At 41.5% G+C, this 24,757-nt stretch overlaps 6 protein-coding genes across 6 annotated transcripts; all 6 read right to left on the reverse strand.

The window, feature by feature from the left end:
• Window positions 1-1,934: 1,934 nt before the first annotated feature.
• On the reverse strand, window positions 1,935-4,394 carry LOC307081271 (protocadherin gamma-A3-like; the record flags this gene model as incomplete). The annotated part of the gene is made up of 1 exon (XM_079744383.1): window positions 1,935-4,394. One exon carries the CDS (start codon window positions 4,392-4,394, stop codon window positions 1,935-1,937), a length of 2,460 nt encoding a protein of 819 aa, XP_079600509.1.
• Window positions 4,395-5,688: 1,294 nt separating this feature from the next.
• On the reverse strand, window positions 5,689-11,050 carry LOC307081589 (protocadherin gamma-A6-like; the record flags this gene model as incomplete). The annotated part of the gene is made up of 3 exons (XM_079744840.1): window positions 5,689-6,672; window positions 10,452-10,571; window positions 11,024-11,050. The coding sequence occupies 3 exons, from the start codon at window positions 11,048-11,050 to the stop codon at window positions 5,689-5,691; spliced, it is 1,131 nt and encodes a 376-aa protein (XP_079600966.1).
• Window positions 11,051-12,903: 1,853 nt separating this feature from the next.
• LOC307081284 (protocadherin gamma-A3-like) lies at window positions 12,904-15,526 on the reverse strand (the record flags this gene model as incomplete). The annotated part of the gene is made up of 1 exon (XM_079744396.1): window positions 12,904-15,526. Exon 1 carries the CDS (start codon window positions 15,361-15,363, stop codon window positions 12,904-12,906), a length of 2,460 nt encoding a protein of 819 aa, XP_079600522.1. The 5' UTR covers window positions 15,364-15,526.
• Window positions 15,527-16,424: 898 nt separating this feature from the next.
• Window positions 16,425-18,884, reverse strand: LOC307081272 (protocadherin gamma-A3-like; the record flags this gene model as incomplete). The annotated part of the gene is made up of 1 exon (XM_079744384.1): window positions 16,425-18,884. The coding sequence occupies one exon, from the start codon at window positions 18,882-18,884 to the stop codon at window positions 16,425-16,427; it is 2,460 nt and encodes an 819-aa protein (XP_079600510.1).
• A 1,192-nt stretch (window positions 18,885-20,076) lies between these two features.
• Window positions 20,077-22,370, reverse strand: LOC307081590 (protocadherin gamma-A6-like; the record flags this gene model as incomplete). The annotated part of the gene is given in 3 exon segments (XM_079744841.1): window positions 20,077-20,132; window positions 20,135-21,106; window positions 22,343-22,370. Coding segments are annotated over 3 exon segments (1,056 nt in total).
• Window positions 22,371-23,410: 1,040 nt separating this feature from the next.
• LOC307081591 (protocadherin gamma-A1-like) lies at window positions 23,411-24,653 on the reverse strand (the record flags this gene model as incomplete). Its single annotated transcript, XM_079744842.1, is given in 2 exon segments — window positions 23,411-23,587; window positions 23,589-24,653. Coding segments are annotated over 2 exon segments (1,242 nt in total).
• Window positions 24,654-24,757: the final 104 nt, after the last annotated feature.

Genomic DNA, 24,757 nt, shown 5'->3' on the forward strand with positions numbered 1-24,757 from the left:
GTTAGAGAAATAGTAAGTTATCAATCCATTTGAACCAGCATCAGCGTCAGAGGCATTTGCAGTTGTTATATAGGTCCCAATGGGTGCATTCTCTATTACTTTTGCTCTGTACACAGACTGGTTAAACACGGGGGCATTATCATTGGCATCTTGAACAGTGATATCTATATTAATTGTACCAGATCTCTGAGGAGTTCCACCGTCAACTGCGATCAGCTTTAAAGAAAGGTGGGGATTGGTCTCCCTATCTAGTGGTTTTTGGAGAATAATTTCGGCGAATTTGCTGCCGTCTGCCTTTGAATGTTGTTTGAGAACAAAATACTCGTTGGGTGTTAACAAGTAATTTTGCAAACTATTAAACGCTACATCAGGATCATCGGCATTTTCTAAATCAAAACGAGAACTCACTGCCGCAATTTCACTTATTTCAAGATATATGTTTCTACTTTTAAAAGCAGGTGAATGGTCATTAATATCCATAATTTCAATTATCACACGATGCAGTTCGATTGGATTTTCTAAGATGATTTCGAAGCTAAAGCTACAAGGTGTAACGTCGCCACAGAGCTGCTCTCGGTCCATCCTCTCATTCACGACTAGAATCCCTTTGTCTGTCCTCAGATCGGCGTATTGAGGGCTTTCTCCCGTCAAGATTCTTGCTCGGCCTGAACGAAGCCTTTTCAGATCCAACCCTAAATCCTGCGCAACGTTGCCGATTAGAGACCCCTTTTTCATCTCCTCCGGAATAGAATACCGGATCTGGCAACTTGCAATGTTGACAAAAAAGACGACGTACAGAAAAATTATCCAAGAGCAACACCCGTTATGGCGTAACGCCATTTTCAATAGGGAAAAATCCTCCACGAAATGCACATTAATGTCCAAAAAAGGATAAAAGAAGAAACCCAAGGTCCTGTAAAATAAAGTAAGCACTAATCGATATTAAATTCGCTTTAAACAACAAGAAGAGTTTTGAAGCCAGAGTGCCTCCACCAAGCTCCAACCTGAATGCGTCGTTGTGTTTAAGCTCTCCTCTCTATCGCAGATAAAGGGATGGTAAGATCCAACTAGCATCTACTGAACACACACTATTTTTCCACTGACCAACAGCGTCCCTTAGAGTTCATAGATGGAATGTCAACAGTGTTTAAGAGTAGGACTATATTTCAAACATTCGTTCACATGACCTGTTCTTTTCGATATATATTGATGAATCGGGAACAATTAATGAAGAAAATAATAAACTCAACTGAAAAATACACCAAGGCATATTAATAGGACAAGTATTGTCAAAGCATAGTTTGAATATATGGATCAAGAGATACAAATTATCGTCAAATATATATATATGAGAGATCACAATCTAATCATGAAGATTACTAAGTTGAATGTACTCAAAAAATAAAACTACCATGATTATTTTTAATACAATGAGGATATCACACTGATTACACTCACTTATAATATATATGCACAAGTACATATAGATGGAGAGAGACAGTCCATTTTTACTACCCAAAAACAAACAAGCATATTTAAAGTTTCAATATAGGTGACATCATAATCACTCATAATCAAAGTTAAAAATGTTTTAGAAAAATACCTTTTAGAATGCTCATGAGGTTGAACATTATTTACATGTACATTTACATGAACACACATGCGCACACACACACACACAGTGTTTGCGTCACAAGGTATCGATCTGAAAAAACAGATAGATGTGCCATAATGCATGTACCAATGCTATTTACCACATTCCAAATACTAAATATTCATTAATCCTGCCGTTGAATGTGACCAGCTCTTCTTTATCTTTTGCGATGTCTAAAATGAGCTTTACCATGATGTAACTCAGTCTGCCTGCGCTCATCTTTCAGGAGAGCTGTCCTCTTTGTGGTGCTGAAGATATCGAATGAGCTGCAAATCAACATTCATGCACAACCACATCTGATAGAACTCACCTCCAGTGGAGAGTCTGGTTCATCCAGGATGCTCTTTTCACTCTGTATTGGCTGCATGGTCCCTGTAGAACTGGGGTCCATTATCAGAACGTTCTGACTACCAGGGTTGCCAAACTTACAGTCACTCTTTCTGGAGTCAGTGGTCCTGCACACCTCATAATTGTACACGTGCTGGAGAGTCCCTGTCCCCAAAGTGTCTGAGTAACGTGGTGGGTAATATGGAATCACCGGGAGATTTGAATGATACAGGATACGAGACTGTCTCCATCTGTAGATTTTCACTGATATGATCACCACTAAACACGTGATGAAGAGAAAGGAAACTACAGCCAAAGCCAAGATCAAGTAAAAAGTCAGGTTGTCATTGTATTCCTTGTCGTGTGTAAAGTCAGTGAACTCCGAGAGCACTTCAGGGAAGCTGTCCGCCACCGCCACGTTAACAATGACTGTAGCTGAACGAGAGGGCTGTCCGTTGTCCTCCACTATAACAGTCAGTCTTTGTTTCACAGCATCTTTATCAGTGACTTGGCGGATAGTTCTTATTTCTCCATTCTGTAAGCCCACTTCAAACAGCGCCCTGTCTGTGGCTTTCTGTAGTTTATAGGAGAGCCAGGCATTCTGTCCAGAGTCCACATCAACAGCCACCACTTTAGTGACCAGATAGCCCACATCTGCTGAACGAGGCACCATTTCGGCCACCAGAGAACCACCAGTCTGGACTGGATACAGAACCTGAGGGGCGTTGTCGTTCTGGTCCTGGATCAGTATTTTCACGCTCACATTACTACTGAGGGGAGGAGAGCCTCCATCTTGAGCTTTAACAACGAGCTGCAGTGCTTTAATTTGTTCATAGTCAAAAGAGCGCGCTGCATACAGAACTCCAGTTTCAGAGTTGATTGAAACATGAGTAGAGGCTGGACTACCACTGACCTGCGTCTCCTCCAGAAGGTACGACACTCTGGCATTCTGATTCCAGTCGACGTCTCGAGCACTGACAGTGAATATGGACACCCCTGGCTCATTGTTCTCTACAATATGAGCTGAATAGCTCTTTTTAGTGAATATTGGTGCATTGTCGTTCACATCAGAAATAACGAGCCTTAAAGTTGTTGCACTGGATAAGGGAGGAGACCCTGAATCTGTCGTGGTGATGGTTATGTTGTATTCTGACGTTGTTTCACGGTCAAAAACTACATCTGAGAGCAGGTTGTAATAATTTGTTAATGAGGATTGTATTTTAAATGGGAGATTTGAATCAATTGAACATGTTATCTGTCCGTTTTTCTCTGAATCTGAATCTTTTACATTGATTACAGCTATGGTGGTCCCAGTAGGGGCGTCTTCTGATACAGGGCTAGAGAATGACATCACGTTAATTACTGGGGCGTTATCATTGACATCTATCACCTCAATTATTATGTTGCTTCCATCATTTAATCCATGCTGATCTTTTGCCCCAACCCTAATTTCATATTTTTTGTGTTTTTCATAGTCTAGATTACCAGTAGTTGTTATCTTACCGGATGCACTGTCAATATTAAATATATCAGCTAACCCACCCTTTAAATTAGAGAAATAATACGCTACCAAACCATAGGAACCAGCATCAGCGTCTGAAGCATTAACAGTTGTAATATAGGTCCCAATGGGTGCATTCTCTATTACTGTAGCTCTGTAAACAGACTGGTTAAACAGTGGAGCATTATCATTAGCATCTATAACAGTGATATCTATATTAACTGTACCAGATCTCTGCGGAGTTCCACCGTCAACTGCGATTAGTTTTAACGAAAGATGGGGATTAGTCTCCCTGTCTAGTGGTTTTTGAAGAATCATTTGTGCAAATTTGCTGCCGTCTGCCTTTGAATGCTGCTTCAGGACAAAATTATCATTAGATGTTAACAAGTAATTTTGTAAAGTATTAATCGCTACGTCAGGATCATCTGCATTTTCTAAATCAAAACGAGAACCAACTGCAGCGATTTCACTAATTTCAAGAATTATGTTTCTACTTTTAAATGCAGGCGAATGGTCATTTATGTCCAATATTTCAATTATCACACGATGCAGTTCAATTGGATTTTCTAATATGATTTCGAAGCTAAAGCTACAAGGTGTAACGTCGCCACAGAGCTGCTCTCGGTCCATCCTCTCATTCACGACTAGAATCCCTTTGTCTGCCTTCAGATCGGCGTATTGAGGGCTTTCTCCCGTCAAGATTCTTGCTCGGCCTGAACGAAGCCTTTTCAGATCCAACCCTAAATCCTGCGCAACGTTGCCAATAAGAGACCCCTTTTTCATCTCCTCCGGAATAGAATACCGGATCTGGCAACTGGCAACGTTGACAAAAATGACGAAATATAGAAAAAATATCCATATTTGACTCCGACACGAACAGCAACACACCAACCCGTTGTGGCATAACGCCATTTTCAATAGGGAAAGTCCTCGACGAAACGCACATTAATCTCCACAAAATTATAAAAGAAGAAACCCAAGGTCCGGTAGAAAAAAGTAAGCTCTCGATCTACATTACATTCGCTTTAAACAACAAGACGAGGCTCGAAGCCAGAGTGCCTCCATCAAGCTCCACCCTGAATGCGTCGTTGTGTTTCAGTTCTCATCTCTAGCGTAGTTAAAGGGATGGGAAGCTCCAACTAGCATCTACTGAACACACACTATTTTTTCACTGACCAACAGCGTCCCTTAGAGTTTAAAGACGGAATGTCAATACTGTTTTAGAGTAGGCCTACACATGAAACATTTGTTTATATGACCTGTTCTTTCGATATATTGATGAATCGGGTACAAATAATGAAGAAACTAGTAAACTAAAAATGAAAAATACACCAAGGCATATTAATAGGAAATGTATTGTCAAAGCATAGTTTAAATAGATGGAACAAGAGATACAAATGATCGTCAAATATATATATGAGAGATCTTAATCTAATCATAATGATTTTCAACAAAGTTGAATGTTCTGAAAAAATAAAACTGCTGTGATTATTTTGAATACAATGCAGATATCACACCAATTCTGCCCACTTACAATATCTATGCACAAGTACATGTATAGATGGAGAGGGACTGTCAATTTTTTGCTACACAAAAACAAACAATAATATCTAAGGTTTCAATATAGGTGACATCAAAACCTCTCATAATCAAAGTTAAAAATATTTAACCAACATACCTTTTAGAATGCTCATGAGGTTGAACATTATTTACATGTACACAAACACACATACGCACACGTACACAAAGTGTTCTCACAAGGTATCGATCGGAAAAAACAGATAGATGTGCCATAATGCATGTACCAATGCTATTTAGCACATTCCAAATACTAAATATTCATTAATCCTGCCGTTGAATGTGACCCACTCTTAGACATTTTTTGCGATGTCAAAAATGAGCTTTACCATGATGTAACTCTGTCTGCCTGCACTCATCTTTCAGGAGAGCTGTCCTCTTTGTGGTGCTGAACATATCGAATGGGCTACAAATCAACAGTCATGCACAACCACATCTGATAGAACTCACCTCCAGTGGAGTGTCTGGATCATCCAGGATGCTCTTTTCACTCTGTATTCGAAAGAAATTATTCCAGAAACAGTCTGAAATAAGGTCTAAGATTATGTTACTTAGACTTATGTCAGTCTCTCTGCTCTTATCTTCAGTGGCGCTGTCCTTTTTGGTGGTGCTGATCATATCTAACAAGCTAAAATAAACATTCATGAACAACCACATGTGATGTGGTTGTGATAGAACTCAACTCTAGAGGAGAGTCTGGTTCGTCCAGGATGCTCTTTTCACTCTGTATTCTCTGCATGGTCTCTGTAGAACTGGGGTCCATTATCAGAACGTTCTGACTACCAGCGTTGCCGAACTTACAGTCACTCTTTGTGGAGTCAGTGGTCCTGCACACCTCGTAATTGTACACGTGCTGGAGAGTCCCTGTCCCCAAAGTGTCTGAGTAACGTGGTGGATAATATGGAATCACCGGGAGATTGGAATGATACAGGATACGAGACTGTCTCCATCTGTAGATTTTCACTGATATGATGACCACTAAACACGTGATGAAGAGAAAGGAAACTACAGCCAAAGCCAAGACTAAGTAAAAAGTCAGGTTATCATTGTACTCCTTTTCGTGTGTAAAGTCAGTGAACTCCGAGAGCACTTCAGGGAAGCTGTCCGCCACCGCCACGTTAACAATGACTGTAGCTGAACGAGAGGGCTGTCCGTTGTCCTCCACTATAACAGTCAGTCTTTGTTTCACAGCATCTTTATCAGTGACTTGGCGAATAGTTCTTATTTCTCCATTCTGTAAGCCCACTTCAAACAGCGCCCTGTCTGTGGCTTTCTGTAGTTTATAGGAGAGCCAGGCATTCTGTCCAGAGTCCACATCAACAGCCACCACTTTAGTGACCAGATAGCCCACATCTGCTGAACGAGGCACCATTTCAGCCACCAGAGAACCACCAGTCTGGACTGGAAACAGAACCTGAGGGGCGTTGTCGTTCTGGTCCTGGATCAGTATTTTCACACTCACGTTACTACTGAGGGGAGGAGAGCCTCCATCTTGAGCTTTAACAACTAGCTGCAGTGCTTTAATTTGTTCATAATCAAAAGAGCGCGCTGCATACAGAACTCCAGTTTCAGAGTTGATAGAAACATGAGTAGAGGCTGGACTACCACTGACCTGCGTGTCCTCCAGAAGATACGACACTATGGCATTTCGATTCCAGTCAACGTCTCGAGCACTGACGGTGAATATGGACACCCCTGGCTCATTGTTCTCTACAACATAAGCTGAATAGCTATTTTTAGTGAATATTGGTGCATTGTCGTTCACATCAGAAATAACAAGCCTTAAAGTTGTTGCACTGGATAAGGGAGGAGACCCTGAATCTGTCGCGGTGATGGTTATGTTGTATTCTGACGTTGTTTCACGATCAAATGCTACATCTGAGAGCAGGTTGTAATTATTTGTTAATGAAGACTGTATTTTAAACAGGAGTTTGGAATCAATTGAACATGTTATCTGTCCATTTTTCTCTGAATCCGAATCTTTTACATTGATAACAGCTATGGTGGTCCCAGTAAGGGCGCCTTCTGAAACAGGGCTAGAGAATGACATGGCATTTATTACTGGAGCGTTATCATTGAAGTCAATTACATCGATGATTAATTTACTCCCGTTATTCAGTCCCCCCTGATCTTTTGCTCCGACTCTTAATTCATATTTTCTATCTTTTTCAAAGTCTATTTTACCAGTAACCAATATTTTTGCCTGATGCACCATCAATATTAAACAAATCAGCCAAGCCGCCCTTTAAGTTAGAGAAATAGTAAGTTACCAATCCATAGGGGCCAGCATCAGCGTCTGAAGCATTGACAGTTGTAATATAGGTCCCAATGGGTGCATTCTCTATTACTGTAGCCCTGTACACAGACTGGTTAAACGCAGGAGCATTATCATTGGCATCCAGAACCGTATCTTCTATATGTACTGTACCAGATTTCTGTGGAGTTCCGTCATCAACTGCAATTAGTTTTAACGAGAGATGAGGATTAATTTCTCTGTCCAACGGTTTCTGGAGAATCATTTCTGCAAATATACTTCCGTCCATGTTTGATTGTTGTTTGAGAACAAAATGTTCATTAGCTGTAAGCACATACTTTTGCAAACTGTTATGCCCTACATCAGGATCCTCTGCACTCTCTAAATCAAACGGAGGGCCCAATGTAGCCGATTTGCTTATTTCCAGATTCAAGTTTTTATTTTTAAAAGAAGGAGTATGGTCGTTGATGTCCAGTATTTCAACTCTAACACGATGCAGTTCAATTGGATTTTCTAAGATGATTTCGAAGGTCAAGCTACAAGGTGTAATGTCGCCACAGAGCTGCTCTCGGTCCATCCTCTCATTCACGACTAGAATCCCTTTGTCTGTCTTCAGATCGGCGTATTGAGGGCTTTCTCCCATCAAGATTCTTGCTCGGCCTGAACGAAGCCTTTTCAGATCCAACCCTAAATCCTGCGCAACGTTGTCGATAAGAGACTCATTTTTCATCTCCTCCGGAATAGAATACCGGATCTGGCAACTGGCGATGTTGAAAATGAAACAGAAATATAGAAAAATAATCCATATTTTACTCTGACATGAAAAGCAACATTCCCATCCTTTGTGGCGTAACGCCATTTTCAATCGCAATAAATCCTCGACGAAACTCACATTAATGTCCACAAAATAAGAGACGAAAAAACGCAAGGTCCGTTGGATTTAAGTGAGCTCCCAATGCATTCAAATTCCATTTACACAGCAAGATGAGTTTCGAGACGAGAGTGCGCAATCAAGCTCCCCCTTATATGCGTCGTTGTTGTTCAGTTCTCCTCTCTATCGCAGTTAAATGGAGGTGAAGCTCCAACTAGCATCTACTGAACACAGACGATTTTTCCATTGACCAACAGCGTCCCTTAGAGTTTAAAGCTGGAATGTCAATACTGTTTTAGAGCATGCCTACATATCAAACATTCGTTCATATGACGTTGTGATTTTCGATGATTCCAGAACGTAGAATTCAATTTCCGAATTCAAAGCACACTTTGGCGTAGGATGAAAAATATCAGCACCTTTTATGAAGTTTATATCCAGAAAATCCTGACTATTGTCACCAAAACAAACTATGGTAGAGCTGAATTTAATCTTGAAAGTTTTCACCTGATTAAAATTCACTGAAAGTTTGCAATATAAATAGCTCTCATGTCTAATCAGAAAACTAAACGGGTACTAAACGTTTTTAATCACTGACGAGGAACATTCATTACAATTAAGGCATTTAGCAGACGCTTTTATCCAAAGCGACTTACATCGGTTAATACACACATTGACACACCGACGGCAGAGTCAACCATGCAAGGCGACAGCTAGCTCGTCAGGAGCAGTTAGGGTTAAGTGTCTTGCTCAGGGACACATCGAAACTCAGCTTGGAGGAGCTGGGGATCGAACCAGCAACCTTTCTGTTACAAGACAACTGCTTTACCTCCTGCGCTAAGCGAACATTACAAACATGCACGCATACACACACACACACACACACACACACACACACACACACACACACACACACACACACACAAACACACACACACACACACACACACACACACACACACACACACACACACACACTTGCTTAGGCCCATATCTTGATGAAATATAAAAATGTCACTGACATACGCCACCAAGCAAAAGAGGAAAGGAAACAGATGGATGGATAAGGAATCATCTATTTGTTAATAATGCTAAATTGTCTTAATGAATAATGTTATTAAATGGCAGACATTCCAAAAAGGTTATATGTATATGCCTTTAATTGTGACTAAATCCAGAATGGTTATGCAAATTCCTACATTAGCATTATGATGTAAACTATATGTCACCATCACTGTGGTCACCTTTCAGAGGAGCTGTCCTACTTGGTGGGGCTGAACAAATCTAACGGTCTACAAAACAACATTAATGCGCAACCACATCTGATGGAACTCACCTCCAGTGGAGAGTCTGGTTCATCGAGGATGCTCTTTTCATTCTGTAATCGCTGCATGGTCCCTGTAGAACTTGGGTCCATTATCAGAACGTTCTGACTACCAGCGTTGCCAAACTTACAGTCACTCTTTCTGGAGTCAGTGGTCCTGCACACCTCGTAATTGTACACATGCTGGAGAGTCCCTGTCCCCAAAGTGTCTGAGTAACGTGGTGGATAATATGGAATCACCGGGAGATTGGAATGATACAGGATACGAGACTGTCTCCATCTGTAGATTTTCACTGATATGATCACCACTAAACACGTGATGAAGAGAAAGGAAACCACAGCCAAAGCCAAGACCAAGTAAAAAGTCAGGTTGTCATTGTATTCCTTGTCATGTGTAAAGTCAGTGAACTCCGAGAGCACTTCAGGGAAGCTGTCCGCCACCGCCACGTTAACAATGACTGTAGCTGAACGAGAGGGCTGTCCATTGTCCTCCACTATAACAATCAGTCTTTGTTTCACAGCATCTTTATCAGTGACTTGGCGGATTGTTCTTATTTCTCCATTCTGTAAGCCCACTTCAAACAGGGCCCTGTCTGTGGCTTTCTGTAGTTTAAAGGAGAGCCAGGCATTCTGTCCAGAGTCCACATCAACAGCCACCACTTTAGTGACCAGATAGCCCACATCTGCTGAACGAGGCACCATTTCAGCGACCAGAGAACCACCAGTCTGGACTGGATACAGAACCTGAGGGGCGTTGTCGTTCTGGTCCTGGATCAGTATTTTCACACTCACGTTACTACTGAGGGGAGGAGAGCCTCCATCTTGTGCTTTAACAACTAGCTGCAGTGCTTTAATTTGTTCATAATCAAAAGAGCGCGCTGCATACAGAACTCCAGTTTCAGAGTTGATAGAAACATGAGTAGAGGCTGGACTACCACTGACCTGCGTGTCCTCCAGAAGATACGACACTCTGGCATTCTGATTCCAGTCAGCGTCTCGAGCACTGACGGTGAATATGGAGACCCCTGGCTCATTGTTCTCTACAACACGAGCTAAATAGCTCTTTTTAGCAAATATTGGTGCATTGTCGTTCACATCAGAGATAATAAGTCTTAAAGTTGTTGCAGTGGATAAGGGTGGAGACCCTGAATCTGTAGCAGTGAAAGTTATGTTATATTCCAACATTGTTTCACGATCAAAAACTACATCTGAGAGCAGGTTGTAATAATTAGTTAATGAGGACTGTATTTTAAACGGGAGTTTGGAATCAATTGAACATGTTATCTGTCCATTTTTCTCTGAATCAGAATCTTTTACATTGATTACAGCTATGGTCGTCCCAGTAGGGGCGTCTTCTGATACAGGGCTAGAGAAGGACATCACATTAATTACTGGAGCGTTATCATTTACATCAATTACCTCAATTATTACATTGCTTGCATCATTCTGCCCACTCTGATCTTTAGCTCCAACTCTTATTTCATATTTTCTATTTTTTTCAAAGTCTATTCTACCAGACACTGATATTTGTCCAGACACATCGTCGATATTAAATATATCAGCTAACCCATCCTTTAAGTTAGAGAAATAGTAAGTTACCAACCCATTGGAACCAGCATCAGCGTCAGAGGCATTTACAGTTGTTATATAAGTACCAATGGGTTCGTTCTCTACCACTGTTGCCCTGTACACAGACTGTTTAAACACGGGAGCATTATCATTGGCATCTAGAACAGTTATTTCTATATTTGCTGTTCCAGATCTCTGCGGATTTCCACCATCAACGGCGATTAGTTTTAACAAGAGATGAGGATTAATCTCTCTGTCTAACGGTTTTTGTAGAATCATTTCTGCGAATTTTCGTCCGTCAGCGTGGACATGCTGTTTGAGAACGAAATTAGCGTTAATTGATAGAATGTAATTCTGCAAACTATTGGTCCCGACGTCCAAATCATCCGCATTTTCTAGATCAAAACGAGATCCAACTGCAACACTTTCACTTATTTCCAGGGACATGTATTTATTTTTAAATGCAGGGCTATGATCATTAATGTCCTGTATTTCGATTATCACACGATGCAGTTCGATTGGATTTTCTAGGATGATTTCGAAGCTAAAGCTACAAGGTGTAACGTCGCCACAGAGCTGCTCTCGGTCCATCCTCTCATTCACGACTAGGATCCCTTTGTCTGTCTTCAGATCGGCGTATTGAGGGCTTTCTCCCGTCAAGATTCTTGCTCGGCCTGAACGAAGCCTTTTCAGATCCAACCCTAAATCCTGCGCAACGTTGCCGATAAGAGACCCCTTTTTCATCTCCTCTGGAATAGAATACCGGATCTGGCAACTGGAGATGTTGAAAAATATCAAGAAAAATAGAAAGAATAACCATATTTGACTCCGACACGAACAGCAACACACGATCCCGTTGTGGCGTAACGCCATTTTCAGTATGAATTAATCCTCTATGAAACTCAAACTGATATCCACAGGATAAAAAAAAAATAGAACCCCAAGCTCTGGTAGAATAAAGTAAGCTCTCAATTTTCTTTTAAATAACAAGACGAGTTTCGAAGCGAGAGCGCCTCAATCAATCCACCGTGAATGCGTCGTTGTGGTTCAGTTCTCATCTCTATCGCAGTTAAAGGGATGGGAAGCTCCAAATAGCATCTACTGAACACACACTATTTTTTCTCTGACCAACAGCGTCTCTTAGAGTTCAAACCTGAGATGTGAAAACTTTTTCAGAATAGGCCTACATATCAAACGTTCTTTCGTTTGACCTTATGCTTTTAATATTGCATATTACTGATTCCCGATGGAAGATTACAAGATTGCACATTCCTAAAATGCGATGTACACTTTTGCCCAGGAGAAAAAATGGCCGGAACTTTTTTCAAGTTTTAATGTATAAAATTGGAATTATTGACACAAAGTATAGTTTACAGGAGAGCTGAATTGAACTCACTGAAACATTGTGATACTAAGCTCTCAGTTCTATAATTCAATGCTTCATCTGCAACATAACTTTCTTAATTATTAATTAAGAGAATTAATCAGAAACATACAAACACACACCCACATACCCACAAAGAGACATGCACAAACACGCACACACGCACAAGGCCACAAGCACACACACAGCCACAAGCACGCAGACAGCCAATAGCACACACAACCATAAGCACACACACACAAACATGGCAAGGAACATAGATAGATTGAAGATACATTTTAGCTGATAACAAGCAACCAACACATAAATGCAAAGTGCACAGTCTGGTTTAACCTCTAAGATGATGTCACATAGTCTTGTGTCAGTCTCTCTGCACTTATCTTCAGAGGAGCTGTCCAACTTAGTGGTGCTGAACATATCTAATGAGGTAAAAATAAACATTCACGCACAACCACATTTGACAGAACTCACCTCTAGTGGAGAGTCTGGTTCATCCAGGATGCTCTTTTCACTCTGTATTCTCTGCATGGTCCCTGTAGAACTGGGGTCCATTATCAGAACGTTCTGACTACCAGCGTTGCCAAACTTACAGTCACTCTTTCTGGAGTCAGTGGTCCTGCACACCTCATAATTGTACACATGCTGGAGAGTCCCTGACCCCAAAGTGTCTGAGTAACGTGGTGGATAATATGGAATCACCGGGAGATTGGAATGATACAGGATACGAGACTGTCTCCATCTGTAGATTTTCACTGATATGATCACCACTAAACATGTGATGAAGAGAAAGGAAACTACAGCCAAAGCCAAGACTAAGTAAAAAGTCAGGTTGTCATTGTACTCCTTGTCGTGTGTAAAGTCAGTGAACTCCGAGAGCACTTCAGGGAAGCTGTCCGCCACCGCCACGTTAACAATGACTGTAGCTGAACGAGAGGGCTGTCCGTTGTCCTCCACTATAACAGTCAGTCTTTGTTTCACAGCATCTTTATCAGTGACTTGGCGGATAGTTCTTATTTCTCCATTCTGTAAACCCACTTCAAACAGCGCCCTGTCTGTGGCTTTTTGTAGTTTATAGGAGAGCCAGGCATTCTGTCCAGAGTCCACATCAACAGCCACCACTTTAGTGACCAGATAGCCCACATCTGCTGAACGAGGCACCATTTCGGCCACCAGAGAACCACCAGTCTGGACTGGAAACAGAACCTGAGGGGCGTTGTCATTCTGGTCCTGGATCAGTATTTCCACACTCACATTACTACTGAGGGGAGGAGAGCCTCCATCTTGAGCTTTAACAACGAGCTGCAGTGCTTTAATTTGTTCATAATCAAAACAGCGCGCTGCATACAGAACTCCAGTTTCAGAGTTGATAGAAACATGAGTAGAGGCTGGACTACCACTGACCTGTGTGTCCTCCAGAAGATACGACACTCTGGCATTCTGATTCGAGTCCACGTCTCGAGCACTGACGGTGAATATGGAGACCCCTGGCTCATTGTTCTCTACAACATGAGCTGAATAGCTCTTTTTAGTGAATATTGGTGCATTGTCGTTCACATCAGAAATAACAAGCCTTAAAGTTGTTGCACTGGATAAGGGAGGAGACCCTGAATCTGTCGCGGTGATGGTTATGTTGTATTCTGACGTTGTTTCACGGTCAAAAACTACATCTGAGAGCAGGTTGTAATAATTAGTTAATGAAGACTGTATTTTAAATGGGAGATTTGAATCAATTGAACATGTTATCCGTCCATTTCTCTCTGAATCTGAATCTTTTACATTGATTACAGCCACGGTGGTCCCAGTACGGGCGTCCTCTGATACAGGGCTAGAGAATGACATCACATTGATTACTGGAGCGTTATCATTGACATCAATCACCTCAATGATAACTTTACAGCCATCGTCCAGGCCCCCCTGGTCTTTTGCTCCAACCCTTATTTCATATTTTCTATCTTTCTCAAAGTCAATTTTACCATTTACTGTTAGTTTACCAGATACACTGTCAATTTTAAATAAATCCCCCAGACCGCCTTTTAAGTTTGCAATATAGTAAGTAACGGATCCATAAGAGCCAGCATCAGCGTCTGAAGCATTTACCGTGGTTACATAAGTCCCAATGGGTGCGTTCTCTGTCACTTTAGCACCGTACACTGATTGGTTGAATACGGGAGCATTATCATTCGCATCTAGAACAGTAATGTCTATATTTACTGTACCAGACCTCTGAGGAGTTCCACCGTCAACCGCGATCAGCTGTAATGAAAGACGAGGATTAAGTTCTCTGTCTAACGGTTTTTGTAGAATCATTTCGGCGAGTTTGCTGCCATCTGCGTTTGAGTGTTGTTTGATAAGGAAATTTTCGTTTGTTGTCAACATATAATTTTGCAAACTGTTAGTCCCAACATCAGGATCATCTGCACTTTCTAAATTAAAACGAGAACCTACTATAGCCGACTCGCTAATTTCAAGATGTATGTTTATGCTTTTAAAAAAAGGAGTATGGTCATTGATATCCAATATTTCGATTATCACACGATGCAATTCGATTGGATTTTCTAAGATGATTTCGAAGCTAAAGCTACAAGGTGTAACGTCGCCACAGAGCTGCTCTCGGTCCATCCTCTCATTCACGACTAGAATCCCTTTGTCTGTCTTCAGATCGGCGTATTGAGGGCTTTCTCCCGTCAAGATTCTTGCTCGGCCTGAGCGAAGCCTTTTCAGATCCAACCCTAAATCATGCGCAACGTTGCCGATAAGAGACCCCTTTTTCATCTCCTCCGGAATAGAATAACGGATCTGGCAACTGGAGACATTGAGAAAAATCACGAAATATAGAAAAGCGATCCATATTTTATTCCAACACGAACAGCCACGTTGCCATCCGTTATGGCGTAACGCCATTTTCAATGGAAAATAATCCTTGATGAAACTCACAATAGTATCCACAAAAAAAAAAAGTGAAACCCGAGTTCCAGTCACATAAAAAAGCTTGCAATTTAATTTAAATTCCCTTTAAACAACAAGACGAGTTTTGAGACAGTGCCTCCGTCAAGCTCCACCCTGAATGCGTCGTTGTGGTTCAGTTCTCCTCTCTATCGCAGTTAAAGGGATGGTAATATCCAACTAGCGTCTACTGAACACACAGAATTGTTTCACTGACCAACAGCGTCCCTTAGAGTTTAAAGACGGAATGTCAATACTGTTTTACAACAGGCCTACATATAAAACATTCAAATTACGTTATGATTTGTATGTAGCATATTAGTTGTTCCCGATTGTAGAGTGCACATTCCTGAGATGCAAATTATACGGCCAAGGAGGAAAAATATCAGAACTTTTATTAAGTTTTAATATGGAAAATACTAATTATTGCCACAAACTATCGAGGGAGAACTGATTTGAATCTTAACAATGTTCAATGTATTTATATTCACTGAAACATTGTCTTAGCGAAAGCTCTCACTTCATTAGCAAACTTATGGGAAATAAACTAATCTCAATTGTTCATGATCAGAATTATACACACACACACACACACACACACACACACACACACACACACACACACACACACACACACACACACACACACACACACACACACACACACACACCCAACCTTGCCAAGGCACACAGATCTAGATCAAAAATTAATATTTAGCAAACAACTCCAGAAAGCAAGTTGGGATGCCACCAGCTGGATGGATACATATCTAATCGTCCAGAGTAATGCATAAAGGCTTTCATGCATTTTGTATTCAATTGATCACATTATAACACTTACATTCATAAATCATGCCTTTACATTTTTGCTTACTCCAGAATGCTTGCAAGCAGAGTGTGAAATTATCTCTAAGAAAATGTCTCTTAGTCTTGTGTCAGCAAGCTCTCCTGCTCTCAGCTTTAGGGGAGCTTTCCTTCTTTGTGGTGCTGAAGATGTCAAATGAGCTTCAAATCAACTTTCATGTACAACCACATCTGATAGAACTCACCTCCAGTGGAGAGTCTGGTGAATCCAGGATGCTCTTTTCACTCTGTATTCGCTGCATGGTCCCTGTAGAACTGGGGTCCATTATCAGAACGTTCTGACTACCAGCGTTGCCAAACTTACAGTCACTTTTTCTGGAGTCAGTGGTCCTGCACACCTCATAATTGTACACGTGCTGCAGAGTCCCTGTTCCCAAAGTGTCTGAGTACTGTGGTGGATAATATGGAATCACCGGGAGATTGGAATGATACAGGATACGAGACTGTCTCCATCTGTAGATTTTCACAGATATGATCACCACTAAACACGTGATGAAGAGAAAGGAAACTACAGCCAAAGCCAAGACTAAGTAAAAAGTCAGGATGTCATTGTACTCCTTGTCGTGTGTAAAGTCAGTGAACTCCGAGAGCACTTCAGGGAAGCGGTCTGCCACCGCCACATTAACAATGACTGTAGCTGAACGAGAGGGCTGTCCGTTGTCCTCCACTATAACAGTCAGTCTTTGTTTCACTGCATCTTTATCAGTGACTTGGCGGATAGTTCTTATTTCTCCATTCTGTAAGCCCACTTCAAACAGCGCCCTGTCTGTGGCTTTCTGTAGTTTATAGGAGAGCCAGGCATTCTGTCCAGAGTCCACATCAACAGCCACCACTTTAGTGACCAGATAGCCCACATCTGCTGAACGAGGCACCATTTCAGCCACCAGAGAACCGCCAGTCTGGACTGGATACAGAACCTGAGGGGCGTTATCGTTCTGGTCCTGGATCAGTATTTTCACACTCACGTTACTACTGAGGGGAGGAGAGCCTCCATCTTGAGCTTTAACAACGAGCTGCAGTGCTTTAATTTGTTCATAATCAAAAGAGCGCGCTGCATACAGAACTCCAGTTTCAGAGTTGATAGAAACATGAGTAGAGGCTGGACTACCACTGACCTGCGTCTCCTCCAGAAGATACGACACTCTGGCATTCTGATTCCAGTCCACGTCTCGAGCACTGACGGTGAATATGGAGACCCCTGGCTCATTGTTCTCTACAACATGAGCTGAATAGCTATTTTTAATGAATATTGGTGCATTGTCGTTCACATCAGAAATAACAAGCCTTAAAGTTGTTGCACTGGATAAGGGAGGAGACCCTGAATCTGTCGTGGTGATGGTTATGTTGTATTCTGACGTTGATTCACGGTCAAAAACTACATCTGAGAGCAGGTTGTAATAATTAGTTAACGAGGATTGTATTTTAAATTGGAGATTTGTATCAATTGAACATGTTATCTGTCCGTTTTTCTCTGAATCAGAATCTTTTACATTGATTACAGCTATGGTGGTCCCGGTAGGGGTGTCCTCTGATACAGGGCTAGAGAATGACATCACGTTAATTACTGGAGCGTTATCATTGACATCAATCACCTCAATAATTACTTTACTGGCATCATCCAGCCCCCCTTGGTCTTTAGCTCCTACTCTTAGTTCATACTTTTTATCCCTTTCAAAATCAATTTTACCAGTCACAGTTATTTTACCAGATACACTGTCAATATTAAACAAATCACCTAAACCACCTTTTTGGTTTGCAAAATAGTAAGTCACCAAACCACTGGAACCACTGTCTGCGTCTGACGCATTCACCGTTGTTATATAGGTTCCAATGGCTGCGTTTTCTGTGACAGTGGCCCTGTACATAGATTGGTTGAAAATTGGAGCATTATCATTAGCATCGAGAACAGTGATGTCTATATTTACTGTACCAGATCTCTGAGGTGTCCCTCCGTCCACCGCGATCAGCTTGAACGAGAGATGTGGTTTAAATTCTCTGTCTAACTGTTTTTGTAGAAACATCTCTGCGAATTTGCTGCCATCTGCGTTGGAATGTTGTTTGAGAACGAAATAATCGTTCGACGTCAACAAATAATTTTGCAAACTGTTTGGACCTACATCAGGATCTTCTGCACTTTCTAAATTAAAACGAGAACCCACTGCAGCAATTTCACTGATTTCCAGATGGATTTGTTTGTTTTTAAAATTAGGATTATGGTCATTAATGTCCACTATTTCAATAATTACACGATGCAGTTCGATTGGATTTTCTAAGATGATTTCGAAGCTAAAGCTACAAGGTGTAACGTCGCCACAGAGCTGCTCTCGGTCCATCCTCTCATTCACGACTAGAATCCCTTTGTCTGTCTTCAGATCGGCGTATTGAGGGCTTTCTCCCGTCAAGATTCTTGCTCGGCCTGAACGAAGCCTTTTCAGATCCAACCCTAAATCATGCGCAACGTTGCCGATAAGAGACCCCTTTTTCATCTCCTCCGGAATAGAATAACGGATCTGGCAACTGGAGACATTGAGAAAAATCACGAAATATAGAAAAGCGATCCATATTTTACTCCAACACGAACAGCCACCTTGCCATCCGTTATGGCGTAACGCCATTTTCAATGGAAAATAATCCTTGATGAAACTCACAATAGTATCCACAAAAAAAGAAAAGTGAAACCCGAGTTCCAGTCACATAAAAAAGCTTGCAATTTAATTTAAATTCCCTTTAAACAACAAGACGAGTTTCGAGGCGACAGTGCCTCCGTCAAGCTCCACCCTGAATGCGTCGTTGTGGTTCAGTTCTCCTCTCTATCGCAGTTAAAGGGATGGTAATATCCAACTAGCGTCTACTGAACACACAGAATTGTTTCACTGACCAACAGCGTCCCTTAGAGTTTAAAGACGGAATGTCAATACTGTTTTACAACAGGCCTACATATAAAACATTCAAATTACGTTATGATTTGTATGTAGCATATTAGTTGTTCCCGATTGTAGAGTGCACATTCCTGAGATGCAAATTATACGGCCAAGGAGGAAAAATATCAGAACTTTTAAGTTTTAATATGGAAAATACTAATTATTGCCACAAACTAACGAGAGAGAACTGATTTGAATCTTAACAATGTTCAATGTATTTATATTCACTGAAACATTGTCTTAGCGAAAGCTCTCACTTCATTAGCAAACTTACGGGAAATAAACTAATCTCAATTGTTCATGATGAGAATTATACACACACACACATACACACACACACACACACACACACACACACACACACACACACACACAACCTTGCCAAGGCACACAGATCTAGATCAAAAATGAATATTTAGCAAACAACTCCAGCAAGCAAGTTGGGATGCAACCAGCTGGATGGATACATATCTAATCGTCCAGAGTAATGCATAAAGGCATTCATGCATTTTGTATTCAATTGATCACATTATAACACTTCCATTCATATATCATGCCTTTACATTTTTGCTTACTCCAGAATGCTTGCAAGCATAGTGTGAAATTATTTCTAAGAAAATGTCACTTAGTCTTCTGTCAGCAAGCTCTCCTACTCTCAGCTTTAGGGGAGCTTTCCTTCTTTGTGGTGCTGAAGATGTCAAATGAGCTTCAAATCAACTTTCATGTACAACCACATCTAATAGAACTCACCTCCAGTGGAGAGTCTGGTGAATCCAGGATGCTCTTTTCACTCTGTATTCGCTGCATGGTCCCTGTAGAACTGGGGTCCATTATCAGAACGTTCTGACTACCAGCGTTGCCAAACTTACAGTCACTTTTTCTGGAGTCAGTGGTCCTGCACACCTCGTAATTGTACACGTGCTGCAGAGTCCCTGTCCCCAAAGTGTCTGAGTAACGTGGTGGATAATATGGAATCACCGGGAGATTGGAATGATACAGGATACGAGACTGTCTCCATTTGTAGATTTTCACCGATATGATCACCACTAAACACGTGATGAAGAGAAAGGAAACTACAGCCAAAGCCAAGACTAAGTAAAAAGTCAGGTTGTCATTGTACTCCTTGTCTTGTGTAAAGTCAGTGAACTCCGAGAGCACTTCAGGGAAGCTGTCCGCCACCGCCACGTTAACAATGACTGTAGCTGAACGAGAGGGCTGTCCGTTGTCCTCCACTATAACAGTCAGTCTTTGTTTCACAGCATCTTTATCAGTGACTTGGCGGATAGTTCTTATTTCTCCATTCTGTAAGCCCACTTCAAACAGCGCCCTGTCTGTGGCTTTCTGTAGTTTATAGGAGAGCCAAGCATTCTGTCCAGAGTCCACATCAACAGCCACCACTTTAGTGACCAGATAGCCCACATCTGCTGAACGAGGCACCATTTCAGCCACCAGAGAACCACCAGTCTGGACTGGATACAGAACCTGAGGGGCGTTGTCGTTCTGGTCCTGGATCAGTATTTTCACACTCACGTTACTACTGAGGGGAGGAGAGCCTCCATCTTGTGCTTTAACAACTAGCTGCAGTGCTTTAATTTGTTCATAATCAAAAGAGCGCGCTGCATACAGAACTCCAGTTTCAGAGTTGATAGAAACATGAGTAGAGGCTGGACTACCACTGACCTGCGTGTCCTCCAGAAGATACGACACTCTGGCATTTTGATTCCAGTCAGCGTCTCGAGCACTGACGGTGAATACGGAGACCCCTGGCTCATTGTTCTCTACAACATGAGCTGAATAGCTCTTTTTAGTGAATATTGGTGCATTGTCGTTCACATCAGAAATAACAAGTCTTAAAGTTGTTGCACTGGATAAGGGTGGAGATCCTGAATCTGTCGCGGTGATGGTTATGTTGTATTCTGATGTTGATTCACGGTCAAAAACTACATCTGAGAGCAGGTTGTAATAATTAGTTAATGAAGATTGTATTTTAAACGGGAGTTTTGAATCAATTGAACATGTTATCTGTCCATTTTTCTCTGAATCAGAGTCTTTTACATTGATTACAGCTATGGTGGTCCCAGTAGGGGCATCTTCTGATACAGGGCTAGAGAATGACATCACGTTAATTACTGGAGCATTATCATTGATATCAAATACCTCAATGATTAATTTACTACCATCATTCAATCCACCCTGATCTTTTGACCCAACTCTTATTTCATATTTTCTATCTTTTTCAAAATCAATATTACCAGAAACAGATACTTTGCCGGACACACTGTCAATATTAAATAGATTAGCCAATCCTCCTTTTAAATTAGAAAAATAATAAGTCACCAATCCATTGGAACCAGTATCAGCGTCAGAAGCATTTACCGTTGTTATATGTGTCCCAACAGGTGCATTTTCTATCACTGTGGCCCTGTATACAGACTGGTTAAATACGGGAGCATTATCATTAACATCTAGAACCGTAATGTCTATTTCTACTGTACCAGATCTCTGCGGAGTTCCTCCGTCAATTGCAAGCAGTTGTAATGATAAATGAGGATTTACTTCTCTATCTAACGGTTTCTGGAGAATCATATCTGCAAATCTGCTTCCATCGGCGTTTGAATGCTGTTTGAGAACGAAATTCTCATTAGATGATAGTACATAATTTTGTAAACTGTTACGCCCTACATCTGGATCATCTGCACTTTCCAAATCAAAACGTGATCCTACAATTGCTATCTCACTAATTTCCAGATGTATGTTTCTGTTTTTAAAAGCTGGAGTATTGTCATTGACGTCCAGTATTTCAATTATCACACGATGCAGTTCGATTGGATTTTCTAAGATGATTTCGAAGCTAAAGCTACAAGGTGTAACGTCGCCACAGAGCTGCTCTCGGTCCATCCTCTCGTTCACGACTAGAATCCCTTTGTCTGTCTTCAGATCGGCGTATTGAGGGCTTTCTCCCGTCAAGATTCTTGCTCGGCCTGAACGAAGCCTTTTCAGATCCAACCCTAAATCATGCGCAACGTTGCCGATAAGAGACCCCTTTTTCATCTCCTCCGGAATAGAATAACGGATCTGGCAACTGGAGACATTGAGAAAAATCACGAAATATAGAAAAGCGATCCATATTTTACTCCAACACGAACAGCCACCTTGCCATCCGTTATGGCGTAACGCCATTTTCAATGGAAAATAATCCTTGATGAAACTCACAATAGTATCCACAAAAAAAGAAAAGTGAAACCCGAGTTCCAGTCACATAAAAAAGCTTGCAATTTAATTTAAATTCCCTTTAAACAACAAGACGAGTTTCGAGGCGACAGTGCCTCCGTCAAGCTCCACCCTGAATGCGTCGTTGTGGTTCAGTTCTCCTCTCTATCGCAGTTAAAGGGATGGTAATATCCAACTAGCGTCTACTGAACACACAGAATTGTTTCACTGACCAACAGCGTCCCTTAGAGTTTAAAGACGGAATGTCAATACTGTTTTACAACAGGCCTACATATAAAACATTCAAATTACGTTATGATTTGTATGTAGCATATTAGTTGTTCCCGATTGTAGAGTGCACATTCCTGAGATGCAAATTATACGGCCAAGGAGGAAAAATATCAGAACTTTTAAGTTTTAATATGGAAAATACTAATTATTGCCACAAACTAACGAGAGAGAACTGATTTGAATCTTAACAATGTTCAATGTATTTATATTCACTGAAACATTGTCTTAGCGAAAGCTCTCACTTCATTAGCAAATTTACGGGAAATAAACTAATCTCAATTGTTCATGATGAGAATTATACACACACACACATACACACACACACACACACACACACACACACACACACACACACACACACACACACACACACAACCTTGCCAAGGCACACAGATCTAGATCAAAAATGAATATTTAGCAAACAACTCCAGCAAGCAAGTTGGGATGCAACCAGCTGGATGGGTACATATCTAATCGTCCAGAGTAATGCATAAAGGCTTTCATGCATTTTGTATTCAATTGATCACATTATAACACTTCCATTCATATATCATGCCTTTACATTTTTGCTTACTCCAGAATGCTTGCAAGCAGAGTGTGAAATTATCTCTAAGAAAATGTCACTTAGTCTTGTGTCAGCAAGCTCTCCTGCTCTCAGCTTTAGGGGAGCTTTCCTTCTTTGTGGTGCTGAAGATGTCAAATGAGCTTCAAATCAACTTTCATGTACAACCACATCTAAAAGAACTCACCTCCAGTGGAGAGTCTGGTTCATCCAGGATGCTCTTTTCACTCTGTATTCGCTGCATGGTCCCTGTAGAACTGGGGTCCATTATCAGAACGTTCTGACTACCAGCGTTGCCAAACTTACAGTCACTTTTTCTGGAGTCAGTGGTCCTGCACACACTCGTAATTGTACACGTGCTGCAGAGTCCCTGTCCCCAAAGTGTCTGAGTAACGTGGTGGATAATATGGAATCACCGGGAGATTGGAATGATACAGGATACGAGACTGTCTCCATCTGTAGATTTTCACTGATATGATCACCACTAAACACGTGATGAAGAGAAAGGAAACTACAGCCAAAGCCAAGACTAAGTAAAAAGTCAGGTTGTCATTGTACTCCTTGTCGTGTGTAAAGTCAGTGAACTCCGAGAGCACTTCAGGGAAGCTGTCCGCCACCGCCACGTTAACAATGACTGTAGCTGAACGAGAGGGCTGTCCGTTGTCCTCCACTATAACAGTCAGTCTTTGTTTCACAGCATCTTTATCAGTGACTTGGCGGATAGTTCTTATTTCTCCATTCTGTAAGCCCACTTCAAACAGCGCCCTGTCTGTGGCTTTCTGTAGTTTATAGGAGAGCCAAGCATTCTGTCCAGAGTCCACATCAACAGCCACCACTTTAGTGACCAGATAGCCCACATCTGCTGAACGAGGCACCATTTCAGCCACCAGAGAACCACCAGTCTGGACTGGATACAGAACCTGAGGGGAGTTGTCGTTCTGGTCCTGGATCAGTATTTTCACACTCACGTTACTACTGAGGGGAGGAGAGCCTCCATCTTGTGCTTTAACAACTAGCTGCAGTGCTTTAATTTGTTCATAATCAAAAGAGCGTGCTGCATACAGAACTCCAGTTTCAGAGTTGATAGAAACATGAGTAGAGGCTGGACTACCACTGACCTGCGTGTCCTCCAGAAGATACGACACTCTGGCATTTTGATTCCAGTCAGCGTCTCGAGCACTGACGGTGAATACGGAGACCCCTGGCTCATTGTTCTCTACAACATGAGCTGAATAGCTCTTTTTAGTGAATATTGGTGCATTGTCGTTCACATCAGAAATAACAAGCCTTAAAGTTGTCTCGCTCAGGCCGAGCAAGATTCTTGCTCGGCCTGAGCGAAGCCTTTTCAGATCCAACCCTAAATCCTGCGCAACGTTGCCGATAAGACACCCCTTTTTCATCTCCTCCGGAATAGAATACCGGATCTGGCAACTGGCGATGTTGAGAAAGAAACATAAATATAGAAAAATAATCAATATTTGACTCCGACACGAACAGCAACCTT

The sequence above is a fragment of the Pollachius pollachius genome (genome assembly GCF_949987615.1).
Source record: "Pollachius pollachius genome assembly, chromosome: 10".
NCBI lineage: Eukaryota > Metazoa > Chordata > Actinopteri > Gadiformes > Gadidae > Pollachius > Pollachius pollachius.